Source organism: Hakea prostrata, chromosome 2 (assembly GCF_041222555.1).
Source record: "Hakea prostrata isolate BN-2017 chromosome 2, UWA_Hpros_2, whole genome shotgun sequence".
Lineage (NCBI taxonomy): Eukaryota > Viridiplantae > Streptophyta > Magnoliopsida > Proteales > Proteaceae > Hakea > Hakea prostrata.
The window spans coordinates 39,705,543-39,722,797 of NC_142601.1; the positions used below are offsets into that span (position 1 = coordinate 39,705,543).

The 17,255-nt window shown below is 40.9% G+C and overlaps 1 protein-coding gene across 1 annotated transcript; it reads left to right on the forward strand.

Moving 5' to 3' along the window:
- Positions 1 to 802: 802 nt before the first annotated feature.
- LOC149024337 (uncharacterized) lies at positions 803 to 1,507 on the forward strand. Its single transcript, XM_089143456.1, has one exon. The coding sequence runs from the start codon at positions 803 to 805 to the stop codon at positions 1,505 to 1,507; it is 705 nt and encodes a 234-aa protein (XP_088999582.1).
- Positions 1,508 to 17,255: the final 15,748 nt, after the last annotated feature.

Below are 17,255 nucleotides of genomic sequence, written 5' to 3' on the forward strand. Positions count from 1 at the left end.
TCTCTTCCCTCTTGTGGCTAAATTTTAGTAATTTATTATATTCAATTTTTAGTTGGGTTTTGATTGTAATCGTTAGATTATTGATTGTCACATGTCACAATCCATATGAATTACAAAAATTTTAAGACATGAGAATTGTAAATAATGTGAACCCCACTTGTGGTCCACTTTACAAGTAATTAGAGATGAATCCCCTCCAACATATGTAATGAAGAAGATTAAAGTTGAACCTTTCTCCAAAATGTATAAAAAATAATATTAACAAAGCACAATTCTCAATCGGTCAAGAATCCGGGATCCCAGGATTCTTGTGGGATTTAGATAATTCCCACAACCACAGTATAATTTTGTGTCAGGACACAAAATAAGAATACTGAAAAGCTAGCGTGTTCCAAAATCAGAGAAGTACACGATTTTAAGGAAGGCTTCGAATATAGAGCATCTAACGCTGCGATCCCCTCTTTTATCAGCAACTATCCCTACCGTACACTCAACGCCAACGATCCAAGAAAGCCCAATTGCTATTCCTCGATTGGTTTCGTCCCCTGTACAAGGCACACACCACTATAGAGGCGTCAAGATTGTGTTCTCTCCTCAGCCATTAAACCCACGTTTTCCCACTTCCATGGACCATCGCTTACGTACACTCCAAGCTACTCAAGAAATAACTTATCCGGATTCCCCTACAAAAGCCAAGTTAATCATCAAACTATCAACTTTCTCTTCTCTCTAATTTGCTCCAAACGTCTCTCTTCAACGTTATTCTTGGAATTTTAGTTTGTTCTCTCAGAAATTAGCAGAGATGAGAATGGATGATTCTTCAATCCCTTCCAATTCAAACCCACAACCACCTGATAATCAATCTCTCTTCCAATTCAAACCCTTCGAACGACCCATCGCGAATCGGATCGTTCGAGCCTTCCACCGTCTTCGACTCCTCCACCGCTCCGACCCCAACTTCTTCGTCCTCGGCGCCTCCGGCAACGTCTACACCGTCTCCCTCTCCACCACCCCTTTCTGTACCTGCCCTGATCGTATCATCCCATGCAAACATATTCTCTTTGTTTATCTACGTGTTCTCAACGTCTCCCTGGACGACACGTGTCTAAACCAGGCAACCCTCATGCCATGCCAAGTCAGCAACCTGCTCGTTTCACCCACTTGCCCTGAATCCTTTGCTGGAGTTCGAGTTCGTGAGAGGTATCATCAGCTCATGGCTCAGGCAACATCAACTGGGGTTCTCTCACGAGATGCTGACGTGGAAGAAGGTGCCAGGTGTCCGATATGTTTGGAAGAGATGAAGAAGGAAGCTAGGTTGGTGGCTTGTGGTTCGTGTCGGAACTCCGTTCACGAAGACTGCCTGAAGAAGTGGAAGAGGACCACGAGAAGGAGTATTAATGGGTTTACCTGTGTGATTTGCAGGGAAAGATGGAGGGATAACGGAGAGGAGGAGAGGTATCTTAACCTAGCAGCGTATGTTAGCGACGACGAGGATCTTGATCCTTGATTACCATGGCAAGCCTCTTGTGAAATGATTAACGGATTTAGGGACCATTTAATTTGTTTGTATTTTTCACATGTACATAGTTAACTTTGACAATTTGTAGAAATTAATTCAAATATAAAGTTCATTAATTTTTCTCTAAACAATTTCATTTTCTAAAGAGATTCTCTGACTTGTACCTTTAAACAGTTAGGGTAGAAATTAATTGAAATCGAGAAGCTAGTTATCTATAGAAGATTAGGTAGAAAAGTGCCGCGTATGATTTCTCATGGGTTTGAGATTGGTTCTTGAGTTTTATTTGTGTTTAGGTGGTGATGCGCCCAAGGCTGACCTGATCGCCTATGAACCGTCAATGAGCCTGCAAAACAAAGGAAGTGGAGCATGGGCCAACCTTAATTAACCTGGAGGCCACATTTAGAATGCTCTGAGAATTTGTAGAGCCTTGAACTAAACTAAAATCTAATAGAATTGCCTTGGGTGAACGAAGCAAGGGTTTATATAGATTAACTTGACCAATCTATCCGATGGAGGCGGCCTACTTCTTTCTAGGTCATCCGATCAAGGATAGGCAATAGTTTTCTTGTTGGACTTTAAGTCTGAATCCTATCCGAATAACATAATTTAGTTATCTTCCAGCTTCCAGTCCTTACGGATTGGGCTTCTTGAAATAATGGATGCACTGCAGATATTCCGCAACGGGTAGAGTTGGTGCACAACATGCTGTGTAATAACCCCCATATTACTAACCCGAAATCTGAATTGTAGATCCGAATACTCGAAGGTCTAGCCAGAAGAAGCTATGGGCCATCTGGATTGAAGTCCAAGATTCGGCCCAATTAATGGTGCTTTCAGCTATGGCAAGGACCCAACGAATCCGTATAGATGAGTCTCACATGGAGTCATCATCTCATTTTCAAGCTTGAGATTCTTAAATGCCTCGTATGAAAGGAGGTCAACTAAAGATCCCGTATCTATGAGGACTCGGTAGACTTCCCGTTTCGCCAACTTCACTTTGATGACTATAGCGTCATCATGAGAGGTATTTATTCCCTTGAGGTCTTCATCCTTGAAAGTTAGTGGATATGAACATATATCACTTCTTCTTTTGCTAGGCAATTGCATCGATCCCACGAACCACACTTTTTGTTTAGCCTTCTTGATTGATTCTTCGGCTGGATTTCCCAAACACAATATAAATGGGAGTCTCTTCACGATCGTCTTGCTTTTTCTTGAGATGCTTCTCTGCTCAATCCGGGCTCTTTGACCTTTTGCATTCTTTTGCTGGAGATTTCTCCCGATCTTGTCTCATTGTTTGAATGCACTTCCCGAGATGGCCTAGTTGGATAACTTTTTTGATCTCCATCTTGAGATTTCTACACTTGTCCATTTGGTTTCCGTAGTCCTTGTGGAAACGAAAATACTTAGTCATATTCCTATCTTCCAAACAGGAACATAGCTTGCTCGGCCACTTCAGAGGTTCTTATCTCGGATTTACAATAAGATCTCTAAACACCTGGTATTTAGAGGTGTATAGTCCTCGTCGGCCAGTCTACTCTTCCAGCGTCCTCATTTGTCATTCTTCCCATGAATGTTAAAGCTTTGACCCAATTCTCCATAATTCTTGTGAAATCCTGTACCTACTCTAATCTGGAAATCTGTGTTGTAGGTCCAAAGATCCAAAGTCAAGGTAGAAGACAAATGTGGACCCTTTCTGTTGTACCCATTGGCTCTAACCTAGAACTAATGGAGATTGATAGTGAAGATCCCATCTTGGAAACCCTGTTTGATTTTGGAAGGAGATGTAACCTAAATGATGATGGACTTGAAGGATGGACCTTGAGTACAATGTGGACACCTTCAAAAGGTCCTATGAAGCCTGGTAAGACCCTTACTTAAGTTGCTTCAGGACCCAAGTGGTGAATTTGGCTTTTGGAAACCAAATTCAGCAATTTTAACTTAAGGCTCTGCCTTGGTCGAACCCCTTGGTCAATCCAATTGACCAAGGCAATTGATTAAAGCATGTCCGAGGACAGAATTGTATATTTTTGGAAGTTTTAGGTTTTGGAGTCCTATATATATGTAACTTCGGACTAAACCTAAACACTTTGCCTCTTAACTTTTGGAGAACGTGAGAAGAACCTTAGAGCCTCCTCTTCAAGCCCAAAGTTGATTCCAAGCATCCAAGCAAAGTTCCTCCATTAATGATTCTTCTTTTACAAGGTTAGTATTTAATCCTATACTTCATTGATCTATTCTCTCTACAACTTCTACAATTTGTTTTGATTGTGAGGAAAGTCTTATACTACTGTAATGATCTAATCTTAGATCCTCATAGTCTGAGAGTGAATTCTCATTCACTCTATGTTCTCCTTGAGCAATATGGTATTGTTCATTGTTTTGATTGAGCATGAGACCATGATTTACTCTTACTGTAGTTATTTGATTCTAATCCATGTTAGATTTGTTCCTAAGTTGTTTTCTATGCATGATCTGCTGTTCTCTTACCTTTTGAATGAATCTCCATTCATTCTAGCCTTTCCGCAAGAATCCGCAGATTAAGCCTATTAGGTGATTTATTGGATTTCTATTTGATGCGTCCAAAATCTGCTCAGCCCTTAGATCTCCTTGTGATGACTTGCAAAAACGAAAGCGTCAAATGTGGCCCGACCGCGGGGGTCGGGAGTCCACCTCCGAAGGCTAAGTCAGTTGATGAACTTAATCACAAACGGCTCTGCTAGAAGTACAGAGCTAAGGAATAAAGAACTGGGAAAGGTGATCTAGATCGTAAGTCTCTGATAATTTACGTCTATCAGTATGTATCTGAATCTGAGTCTGAGTCTCAGATTGTGTGTCCCCCTTACCTCGTATGGCAGTGAGGTTCATATAGAGTGTACCTTCGAATCTCCTTCGTTGGATGCACTTGAGCCTTCTTCGGGTAGTCGTTGGATCTTAATAGTTAGATCCATTGAGCGATAGACTTCTACTAGTTTGGACTAGTAGAGGACTCCTGAGATAACCTTTAGGTTATGCGATGATTATCCCTTCGATAATGATTAGCCGTAGCAGTCAATTTGAGTCTGCCATCATTAGGGTAATTAACCTAATTCATCTTTTGAATTAGGGCGTGCTTGTAGCTGAATAAGTTTTCTTCCTCAGCAAGCCATCTTCTGGATCCGGTTTGCTCGGGAGCGAGTCGGTTCCCTCTGTCTCGACCGGGGTCGAGGGTCGAACTAGGTATGAACCTGGTCCGATCATAATTTTTCCATATCACTATTCCACTGGTTTTGTTTGATGTTTAGATCATCATAGATAGTCTTTATATGTTATTTTAGAATTTTCCTATTAATTTCGGAGTGTTCCGATGTGTTTTGAAGAGTTTCCGACCAAAGTTGGAACTTACTATCCATACACAGTAGCCTTGGTCGAACCTCTTGGTCAGTCCAATTGACCAAGGCAATCGACCAAAGGTGTGCCTGACAGCAACTTTGTGTCCTCCTTTGTCATTCTTCCCATGAACGTTCGAGCTTTGACCCCGTTCTTCATTTTAACGTAAATCCATAACATAAGTAGTCTCTCTTTTGTTATTCTACCTTCAGAGCAACCTACCCTATCTTCTCTCTCTTCACTTGAGTGAGTCACGGGGTACCGCCCCAATTGATAGCATATCAAGCCTAATTCTTCTTTTCCTTCTCTCCCTTTGTGGATTATTCTTGGGCTTTGATAACCTCTGCAACCATTGCTTGTTTTTGACACTAAGAAGGGCCCCATAAGTCTTGGGCTTGTCTTAGAGCAAAACCACTAGCAACTGTGGTTGGGTTGTCCCACTCCATAACACATTGTATGCCACCATATCATCTAGCTCTTCGATCTCAATAGTCACTTTATCAAATCTTAAGAGATAGTCTTGGACAGACTCATTCTATTTTTGTTTGATGGCGAAGAGGCTATCCGCCATTTTCTTACTCCCAATGCTACTTTGGAACTAGGCAATGAACTTCCTCCCAAGTTCTCAAAAGTTTTGGATGCATCTTGGCCTTAGGCTAGTAAACCACTTTATTGATGGACCCTTAAAAGAAGCCGGGAGGGTTCGGAATAACAACTCATCTTCTCTTCTGATCACAACCATGACTGACTTGAAATAGCTAATGTGCTCGCGAGGATTAGACTTACCTTCAAAAGGAACGAATGTCGGCATAATGAAATTGGGCAGAAGAGGTGCTCTCATGACTTCTTCAAAAAAGGGTTCTTGATCGACCACATCATAGTCGTCGTCTTTGTCTTGCTCGTTAAGCTTCCTCTCCAACTTTTCCAATCTCCTTCCTAGACCATTTGCATCTTAATGCCCTTCTTATGGAGATCAAATGCTTCCAAGATCAGAATAATGGGAGGAAGACAAGTGAGAGGATCGTGTTTGGCTGGTCTCAGGTTACTCAACCTTACGTCCCCGCCTTCCTCGACTTTTTCCCACTTGTTCACGAACTCTTTCTTTTGGGGGTCTCCTTGGTAAGTCTTGGGTCCCCTGATCGGACAAATGATTGAATACACTTCCCCGAGTTCGATATCCTTGGGGAGGTGGTTCTTGAATATGAACTCCTTGATTTCTCTCTCCAACCTGGGACTCCATTGATTCTGCCGTTCTTGAACCTCGTTCTCTGGACGTCGTCTAGCCTTAGTATGTTGAATGGCTTCATGCAATCTCCCTTCTCGAGTATTTATAGCGGGTCCTGGTGGCACCCCGACTTAATGAACTAAGCCTCACACAACTCCTTGGAGTTCCAACATTTGTTGTTGCATTTCCATTCGCATATTTTGTAAATCAATTGTTGTTGCCGGAATTAGGAGTTGTTTCGAACCTCCTTCTCCAAATGGAGTTGGTATGGTTCTTAGAGGAACCTCTGGAATCCCCTTTTTGACCTAGCTCTTGATTTTGATTTTGTTGATTTGGAGAAAGGGGAATATGCTCTTGAAAACCTTGATTGCTCTCATTCCCCATCTCCCTTCCTCTTCCTCAAGTAGTGACTCGATTGGAATTCAAAACAGCATGGTTGGTGGTTTGTCTCACCATGGCTCATCATTATGTTTCCCACAGACGGCACCAATTTGTTGCATCTAGGCCTTCTTCACGTCAGCCTAGTAGTTGGACGACCTCTTGAGGGCTTTTTCAACGTGAACTGAGTAGGTGTAATGCCTGCACTCACAAAGAAAATTAGAGTGGCGCAACCTTGTATTGGTCAGGGGACCGCCTCCGCACTCAAGTTAGTCTAGGCAACAATGGAAGGCTCTACGAGGGTTCTCAGAGTGTAGAGAATGATACTGAGTAATCTCGTACCTTGGACATCTTAGGATGGCATTTATATAGTAGTTACCTAGGGGCGGCCCCTCCATTGATTTCGCCCACTAATTGAAGAGTGGGGCGAGTTGCCTTAGGGAGCACGTTCCTTTTCTTAGTGGGACTAATTGAGCCGTTACTCCATCAACCACTTCCCCATGTTTTGGAGTGGGCATGATGTGTAAAACCCAGCCCTAACCTTGACCCGGAAACCTTGTTATTTGTAGGTCCAGTGACCCGAAGTAAAGTAAGAAGTCAGCTTTGGGCCATCCCAGTGGAGGACTTGGTGTCTGGCTTTGAATCCATGAGAGTTGATGATGAAGTTCTATTTATGGAAACTGAATCTTGATGAAGATCGGATTAGTTGATGGACTTGGAGTGCTCTCTATCATGGTTTGAAGGCATTTCTACCTATTAGGTAAGTCACTTGTTATGTGTGCAAAACCCCTTTAGGATTGGATTTGATCTGGGTCTTCAATTCCCTGTTTTGGAATTTTGTCACGAGATTGGTCGACCGATTGGTCGACTGGACCAGTCGACCAATCCACTCGACCAATGAGTGCTCTTGTCTTTGGCAATTAGGTCTTGCTTGCTCTATTTAAGTCCAATCTCGAGTCTACTTCGTATTTGCTGCCTCCAAACTCTTTGGAACGAACCAAAGACCTCTGCAAGTCATCTCCCTTGCATCCTTGGTGATTTTCTTGACGGATCTTCGTCGAAACTCTTCCTTTTGCATCAAAAGGTATGTCTATACTCTCTTCTTTTTCTCCCCCCCCCCTCTTTTTTTTTTTTTTTTTTTTTTTGCCCCCGGGGGGGGGCTCCCCCTTCCTCCCTCCCCCACCTCCCCCCTCTCCCCCCCCCCCCCCCCCCAAGGTTTATTGCCCGCACACTTTTTTTTTCCCCCTTTTCCTCCCCACTTTTTGAAGGAATCATGATCAACCCATGATCTAGTCTTTGTTTAACTTCTGATTTGAATTCCGATCTCCTTGGATCTTCTATATTGATCATGTTAGTAGTCAATTGCTGTGTTTTCTTTTCATGATCCATGATCTATCAATCTCTAGTTGTTCTCTTCTACCATACTATGTGTTCTTCATGAATCATGATAGTTACATATATGGTAGGTTTTGTTTCCTTATTTAGATTTATGCTTTTAAGCCTATTTCCTTGAAGATCTAAGTATGCTTTTCATGATACCTTTACCTGAAGCAATGATCCATCCTCCTATTGTTCTTGTCTTTGATTTCTACCTTGAATTCTTCAAGATCCATGGTTGATCTAATTATGGTAACTTTTTTTTTTTTTATTTGGATTTTGATGGCTTGATTGGATTAGTGTTTTGAGGTCCCCTTTATGTTAGGATACTACTGATGTAGTTTACCCCTTGATTAGTACCCTTTTGAACCACCAAATTCGGATTTCATATCTTAAAACTCTTTTTTTTTAGGCTATCGTCTCGCATTGGTCGATTGATTGGTCGATCGACCACTGACCAATCTCGACCAATGAGTACAAAGAACTCGGATTGGTCCGTGTTGGATGTTTTGGTATCTTTTCTGTTAGGGATCTTTCCTAATATGTTGTATGCACTTGTTTAGGACCTTCTTCTCAAGTTTGCCAAGATCTTACTTGATTTCTTAGGATTCCTTTGCAAGTTATAAAAGGTAAGGATGGTTATTTCCTTAATTACATAGATAGCATGAATCTAGTTTCTATATTTGAATATCATTGATATGTTTCCTTAATTAGATTCTTACAATGATATACTACTGTTGCATAACTTTGATTACAGTAGCATTACTTATTCATATTGAATTGACTCTTTTTTTTTTAAGGAATGTATGATTTTCTTACCAATTATATACAAAGTGATTGCAATTATTGATTTCTTTCCATATATGAAGTTACCATATATGTGATGATATGAATTGATGCATGTGTATGCTTAAGTATGGTTTGGAAAGGAGAGGTGTCCTTTTGACACTTCTGTCCTTGGACTACTACGGGAATATTATGGGATGTTTCCGGAGATGCCCTATGGACACCTTCCTAAATCGTTGGATGACATATCTAGGATTGTCTAGTAGTGTTTGGCTAGGATGTCCTGTTATGTCAGACCCTAATCGGAGGGGTATTGAGACCGAACAACTCGTGGTAGCAATGGGGATTCATGGGCGCTCAAGACCGGTAACCAACCCGTGAGAGGACAGGAATCACATTGTGGGGGCCATTTATTGGTAGGGTTGCATATGGTTAGACTTGGGCTCACGGGCGCTCAAGACCGGTAACCAACCCGTGAGAGGTCGTGAGAGCTTCCAGTTTACCATATGTGGATGATCAATAGGGTTGATGAGTCCGTAGTCGTGGACTATGAGGACTCTAGTGTGAAGGATACCGGAAAGGATCGTCGTGGACGAGGAATGGACGTATCTCGGATCTGACTTGATGTAACTAAGTAGAAGACTTGCATTTGGCTAGGTTTTACCCTGACATGCGCCGGTACTTAGACCAATGGTGATGTGAGAGAGTGGTGACCTATACCCCCAGCCATGGAATGTCCCGAGGGATGTCGGACCCATTACCAACTGATGGTGAGTGATTGAGACCTTCCTAAAGAAGTACGGTGCTATGACTTAAAGCATGTCTGCCAATAGAGACCAGCATACATAGAGTTAGATTCATTCATTCATTGCTTGTCTCATATCATATTGCATTTATGTTTGTTCTCAAATCCTGCCATTTGTGTTATTATGGATTTAACTGCCTTACTGAGTTTCTTTGAAACTCATTCCTTTATTGTACAATGTTTGTTAGACTATTCTGCAGGTACTGAATACTATGACGGTCCCTATGAAGAAGCGCAAGGCGAAGAGGCATATCTCCAAGAAGGTGATTGTCGGTTACAACAATTACACCGAAGATTCCCGCAGTGGTTATGCTCCGCACGATGCTTAGTCCGACCATTGAGTGGAAGCGCCCTGTGCCGTTTATGAGATTTATACTTATAGGGATGTTGTCTATAAAGTGGAGAACAATTTAGTTACTCATTGTACTTGCTAGTGGGATTAGATTTTGTCTAGTTTATTCTCTTTTAGAGCTACTTTTCCGCTGGTTGTAGAGTGGGATTTTGCCTCACTTTACTTATCTGTTTCTGACACTCTGATTATATCTAGTACTCTGATTTATATATGATTCATACTTTCCTTATTGGATGGATCTATGGTTTATCTTCCCCCCCTTTTTTTTTTTTTTTTTTTTTTTTTTTTTTTTTTTTTTTTTGGGGGGGTGGTTTTTCTCATTCCCCCTCCGGGGTGGGGGGGCCCCCCCGGGTGTTTGGGGGGGGGGGCCGGCTGGGAGGATGTGACATGATGGGTGGTGATCTCTAATTGACCCTTTTGACTTGGTCATCTTCAACGTTCCTCTTTGGATTTAGTATTGGGCGTTCTCTCAATCCCCGAGTGTATCCCAAATGATTCTTGAGGGATCCTCTTGGGGAGAGGTTCTCCAACTTCCCAAGATAATGTTTTGCAACCTCCACAAGGGGAGAGGTTCTTCGACTTCCCAAGGGGGGTTCTCTATACCTTTCCCGAAGGGAAGGTTCTTCAACTGCCCGAGGAAACATAGGTGATTCTTCCAGGGGGTGTAGGTGGTTTTTTCTGAGGGGGCTCTCGAGTTGTTTACCCTCCACAACATCATGAATAGCTAGCTGTTGGAAAGATGATGACATTAAAAGCATAAAAGAATAGTTGTCACGCCCTCCCAGCCGGTACCCTATCTGGCATACCCGAGAGTGTGATCCACAGCCCGAAGATCAGGTATCGAGTGATCAACCTCCCACATAAACAATAACATAATCATGAACAATCATAACATGAGTGCGGAAGATAAATCATAGATCCAATAATGAAAGAATGAATCATAAACGAATCGGAATAATAGACATAATCAGAGTATCAAACAGATAAGTAAAGTGAAGCAAAAATTCCACTTTACATCCAGCGGAAAAGTAGCTCTAAAGAATAAACTAGATAAAAGCTAATCCCAGTAGCAAGTACATTGGGTAACTAAATTATTCTCCACTTTGTAGACGACATCCTTGTAGGTGTAGATCTCATAAATAGCACAAGGACGCTTCCACTCAATGGTCGGACTAAGCATCGTACGGAGCATAACCACCCGTGGGATCTTCGAGTAATTGTGGTAACCGCAATCACCTTCCCCGGAGATATGCCTCTTCGCCTTGCGCTTCCTCGTAGGAACCGTCATAGTACTCAAGACTGCAGGATAGTCTAACAACATTGTACAATAAAGGAATGAGTTTCAAAGAAACTCAGTAAGGCGCTTAAAATCCATAATAACATAAATGGCAGATTCCGTAACAAACATAAATGCAATATGATATGAGACAAACAATGAATGAATGAATCTAACTCTATGTATGCTGGTCTCTATTGGCGGACATGCTTTAAGTCATAGCACCGTACTTCTTTAGGAAAGTCCACTCACATCCTCAACCATTTAAGATATCTTGGATTCCCTCCAACCATTTAAGATATCTCGGGCGACCGATTGGTAATGGGTCCTTCATCCCTCGGGACAAACCTTGGCAGGGGGTTAAGTCAACACACTCTCTCACAACCATTTGGTATAAGTATCGCGCATGTCGGGGTAAAACCTAGCCAAATGCAAGTCTTCTACTTGGTTACATCAAGTCAGATCCAGATATCTTCCATTCCTCGTCCCCGACGATCCTTTCCGGTATCCTTCACACTAGAGTCCTCATAGTCCCCGACTACGGACTCACCAACCCTATTGATCATCCACATATGGTAAACGGGAAGCTCTCACGTCCTCTCACGGGTTGGTTACCGGTCTTAAGCGCCCGTGAGCCCAAGTCTAACCATATGCAACCCTACCAATAAATGGCCCCCACAATGTGATTCCTGTCCTCTCACGGGTTGGTTACCGATCTTGAGCGCCCATGAATCCCCATTGCTACCACGGGTCGTTCGGTCTCAATACCCCTCCGATTAGGGTCCGACATAACAGGACATCCTAGCCAAACACTACTAGACAATCCTATATATGTCATCCAACAGTTTAGGAAGGTGTCCAGAGGGCATCTCCGGAAATATCCCATAATATTCCCGTAGTAGTCCAAGGACGAAGTGTCAAAAGGACACCTCTCCTTTCCAAACCATACGTAAGCATACACATGCATCAATTCATATCATCACATATATGGTAACTCCATATATGGAAAGAAATCAATATTTACAATCACTTGTATAACATTGGTAAGTAAATCATACATGAATCAATTCAATATGAATAAGTAATGCTACTGTAATCAAAGTTATGCAACAGTAGTATATCATTGTAAGAATCTAATTTAGGAAACATATTAATGATATTCAAATATAGAAACTAGATTCATGCTATCTATGTAATTAAGGAAATAACCATCCTTACCTTTTATAACTCGCAAAGAATCCTAAGAAATCAAGTAAGATCTTGGCAAACTTGAGAAGAAGGTCCTAAACAAGTATATACAACATATTAGGAAAGATCCCTAGCAGAATATATATCAAAATATCCGAAACGCAGACCAATTCGGGAGTTGCTGTACTCATTGGTCGAGTGGATTGGTCGAGTGGTCCAGTCGACCAATCAGTCGACCAATGCAGACAGTAGCTTATAAAATCAGAGTTTTAAGATATGAAATCCGAATTTGGTGGTTCGAAAGGGTACTAATCAAGGGGTAGACTATATCAGTAGTATTCTAACATAAAGGGGACCTCAAAACACTAATCAAATCAAGGTATCAAGATCCAAATTAGGAAACAAAAAGTTACCATAAATAAATCAAACATGGATCTTGATGAATTTTGAAATAGAAAACAAGGACAAGAACTATAGGAGGATGGATCATTGCTTTCGGTAATGAAAACATGAAAACATACATAGGTCTTCATGGAATAAGGCTTAGAAGCATAAATCTAAATAAGGAAATAAAACCTACCATATATGTAACTATCATGCATCATGAAGAACACATAGTAAGGTAGAAGAGAACAACTAGAATTCTATGGATTATGGATCATGGAAAGAAAACACAACCATTAACCACTAACATGATCAATGAAAGAAGATCCAAAGAGATCGGAATTCAGATTAGAAGATTAACAGAGATTAAATCATGGTTTGATCATGAATCCTTCAAAAGCTTGCAATGATCATGGTTAAGATCATTGTTCTAGCCTTAAATCCTTAGGATGACCATGAGAACATGTTCAGAGATGTTTGCAACAGAGAATGCAGCATCTCTTCTACTGTCTCAACTCAAAAAGGAAAGAAAAACAAAGATGGAGGAGAAGAAGAGAGAGTAGACATACCTTTTGATGCAAAAAGAAGAGTTCCGACGAAGATCCGCCAAGAAAACTCCAAGGATGCAAGAGAGATGACTTGCGAGAGGTCTTTGGTTCGTTCCGCGAGGGTTTGGAGGCAGCAAATACGAAGTGGACTCGAGGTTAGACTTAAATAGAGCAAGAATCAACCTAATTGCCAAAGACAAGCACCCATTGGTCGAGTGGATTGGTCGATCGGCCCACCTCGATCAATCAACGACCAATGCCGACAAAAGGCCAAAACAGGGAATTGAAGGTCCAGATCAAATCCAATCCTAAAGGGGTTTTGCACACAAGTCAAGTGACTTACCTAGTAGGTAGAAATGCCTTCAAACCAAGATAGAGAGCACTCCAAGTCCATCAACTAATTAGATCTTCATCAGGATTCTGTTTCCATAAATAGAACCTCATCATCAACCTTCATGGATTCAAAGCCAGACACCAAGTCCTCTACTGGGATGGCCCAAAGCTGACTTCTTACTTTACTTCGGGTCATCGGACCTACAAATAACAAGGTTTCCGGGTCAAGGTTAGGGCTGGGTTTCACAATAGTGGTCATAGCAACGAGGCAATGCTACACAGTTTAGGTAATTGGAGTGCTTAGGCGGTGAGGCACCTCCATTGGTGCTTCTACGGCGGTTAAGGCATTTTAGGTAACATTTTAATTTATATTCCGTAGACTCATGTTTATCAAAAATATATCTTATCTTATATAATATTTGAAAAAAAAAAAAAAAAAGGAGTTTTTTACATCATGTGCCCACTTAAGTTTGGTCTAATTTCCTAACTACTCACTTAAGTGGAAAATTTTCATACAACCCATAGTTCATTTTTTCTCAAAATTTCAAATTGCTTGCAGTTAACTTTTCTGTTAATTTTGAAATTGAAATGACCATCTTACCCATTGGATGAAGGAAAATATAAGTTTTGATTTTTACTAAATTTCATTTAATTTTCCCTTAGTTTTTAAAATTTACAAGAAAACTCTCAAGTTCATTCGATTCACCACCCCTCTCCTCTAGCGGCAACCACTACCCACTCTCCTTCCAGAAAAGAGCAAATTTACAAGAAAAGCAGAATAACAAGAAACAACAACTAATTTTCACATAACTTAAACAGAAATAGGTTGCAGACGTAAAGGTGGCCTTCTGGGTGACCTTGATAATGGCATAAAGGTCAAAAAAATTATCATACATCTCCTGCTCCCACTTGACGCTCCATAAATTCACCTCCATTGAAATTGGAAGAAGCAAATTTAGGCTTCAACAGGCCTTACAAGCTCATAAAATGGCAAGTCTTCACGTTTTCCTCAGACAGTGGGAATGAATTATATTACTTGATTGACATTGAAAGATATGTGTACCACACCGAACAAACGTGCCTGTAGAGTCTATTTGGCGGGAGGGATGCAAGATTGTTGTCTGTATGGTGAATTTTAAACCCAGATGACTTCCTTCTTATGCATAGAGAGGATCTTCTTCAATGAAATATAACCATTAAAATTTGAGAATCAAGGTAAACCATAACAAATGCTTGCAACATAGTAAATTAATCGTTTGATTGATCATGGTTAATGTTGTATTATTTTTAATATAATAAAATATGTTTCATTTTATTGGATCTGTAAGTGCGGAAAACTTTCCTTTATTTATTTTAGGAAAGTGTATTATTATATAGTCCCACATTGGAAACCGAGGTGTCGGAATCCAGGTTAATTAATAGGTACCACCTATTAACTCTAACTTATAATAATGAGACACGCCAGTGTGTGTGCACTGTATGAGTGAGGACGGTATACCGTCCGAGCGTGCACGCGCACGCGCGGCGTGGGCTGTGGGCGTTTGTGGCGCACGCACTTAGCACTTAGCACGCTTGCATCGCTTGCATCGCTTCGAGCGAGATCAGATCTAAACCGTGTGTTGTGATCAACGGTAGATCTAGGGCGATGGAAGTAGATCCATAAATATTGTTTTGATGGTTCAATATGGACCGTTAGATCGTGCAGCCGAATGATCCGACGGCTCATATCTGAACGTCAGCATTCGTATCCCTACAGAGAGGTGCACCCATACGAACAGAGTCATGAACTGTTCAGTAGAGGCACCTCAATGCCTATATATACGTCTAGCTTCACAACAGCAGGACAAGAGAGAAAATCCCGAAGTCTTCTCTGTTCTTAAGTTTTGCGAGTGCTCAGCAAATCTCAAGAGATTCAACTCGAAGTTGGGCTTCTTTGTATCCTGGGAGACGGTTTGCAATACCTCATAGCACCTTGGTGTGAGGGTGAATTACGTCTTAAGGAAAGCGACGTTGTAACGCGCCTAGAAGTTCCAGCTCAAATACTGTGATCATTTTTCCATTTATTTAACAATACAAGTTTGGTCAGCTACATGTTTCAATTTTAGGTTGCTGTTTCGATTTCAATTAGGATTTTTGACTTTCTGTCTCAAGATGTCGTCATATGCCGAACTAAGAGAGAAACAATGGAATTTCCTTGGAGTTTAAGAATTTTATTTGGGGGCCAGGAGGGGATGGTGGTTGCTGGCAACCAGAAGGGAGGGGTGATGAATTGATTGTATCATGGAATTTTTTTGTAAATTTAAAAGAATTAAGTTAGGTTGGATAAAAATTAAAACTTATTTTTCCTTCATCCATGAGCAAAATAGTCATTTCCGTTTTAAAGTAAAAATAAATGGGGGAGAAAATTTTCCTACTTAGGGGTAGGGTAGTAAAGAATTTATGCCCAACTTAAGTGAGCGCCGCCATGAAAAAAAAAACTCAAAAAACTTACATTGAGCCACTTTAAGTCATCCAGTAGAACAAAAAGCACATAAGTTGTTGAAATTTATTAATATAATTAATAAATTAGATGCCCAAGGGCAAATCTAGAAACTCACAATTAGGGCAGTTACAAAATAGGGTTATGTATTTTGGTAACCACCACATAAGTGAAGGTAATTGCATTACCCAAGTTTTCAAGAAATGGCTACTTCCATCTCTCTCTCCCTCTCTCCAAGAAACGCATGAAGATTTTTCTTTCCTTGCTTTAGATCACTCATCCATCCTTCTTTCCACACGGCATTTGGGTTGTGGAAATTATTCCCTATCCTAGTGATTTTGGAATCACCCCGGTAGAGTTTTGGTGGTGGAACGAGATCGTGGATCCAGATTTACTTCCGCTGCGTATACTTCATTATTTAGGAAAGTGAATCCAGGTAAGGATCTTTCCTTTATCAATTATAGAATTGAAAATTATATGGAGTATTACCAACATTGGCATCAGAGCTGTGGTTCCCACGATTCTTTGTTCCTCCCCATTGTTTAATTTCATTGTATGGATCCAATGGGAGGATCAAGGGTTTATGGAAACTCACGGAGAATCTAGGGTTTAATACGAAACCCATGGGAGAATTGTTAGGGTTTTTGGAAACCCTTATGTTTTGGGTTCTGATCCGAATGGGAGGATCTTGTAAATTTCCCTTATGATTTTTTGCATGAATTGATAATCCATGATAAATGTATTTTTTTTAATATTTATTGCTGGTTTTTTTCATGTGTTTTTGGATGATTTTTTGGGTGAAAAAACGTGAATTTCCGTTTTTTGGAAAAATTTTCGTTCAAGAAAAAAATAAGAAGAAACGCTGTTTTTTGGTCACTGTGGACTAGACGGATGTCTATTGGTCTGACAGAACACAGTGACCCAGACGGAGATCATCCATCGTCTGGGTTGCAAAAAGCCGACGGAGAGCCGTCTCAAAATCTGTCTGAATTTTTGTCCAATTTTTGAATGTGTTTCTATTTACTGGACATCAATGGCTCACAATCTATGTGATGTTTGAGCATTGAGGGCCTAATGGGAGCTAATGAGGTAGAAGTGTTCTGTGTGAACTACCTCATAGCATTAACATGATTGCATGTTTTATTTTATTAAAACTGTTTTAATTATGGGTCTATCAATCATGCTTCTTGCACAGAATGAAACTAGTATATAAGTCTATGTGGGTTTGCATGAGAA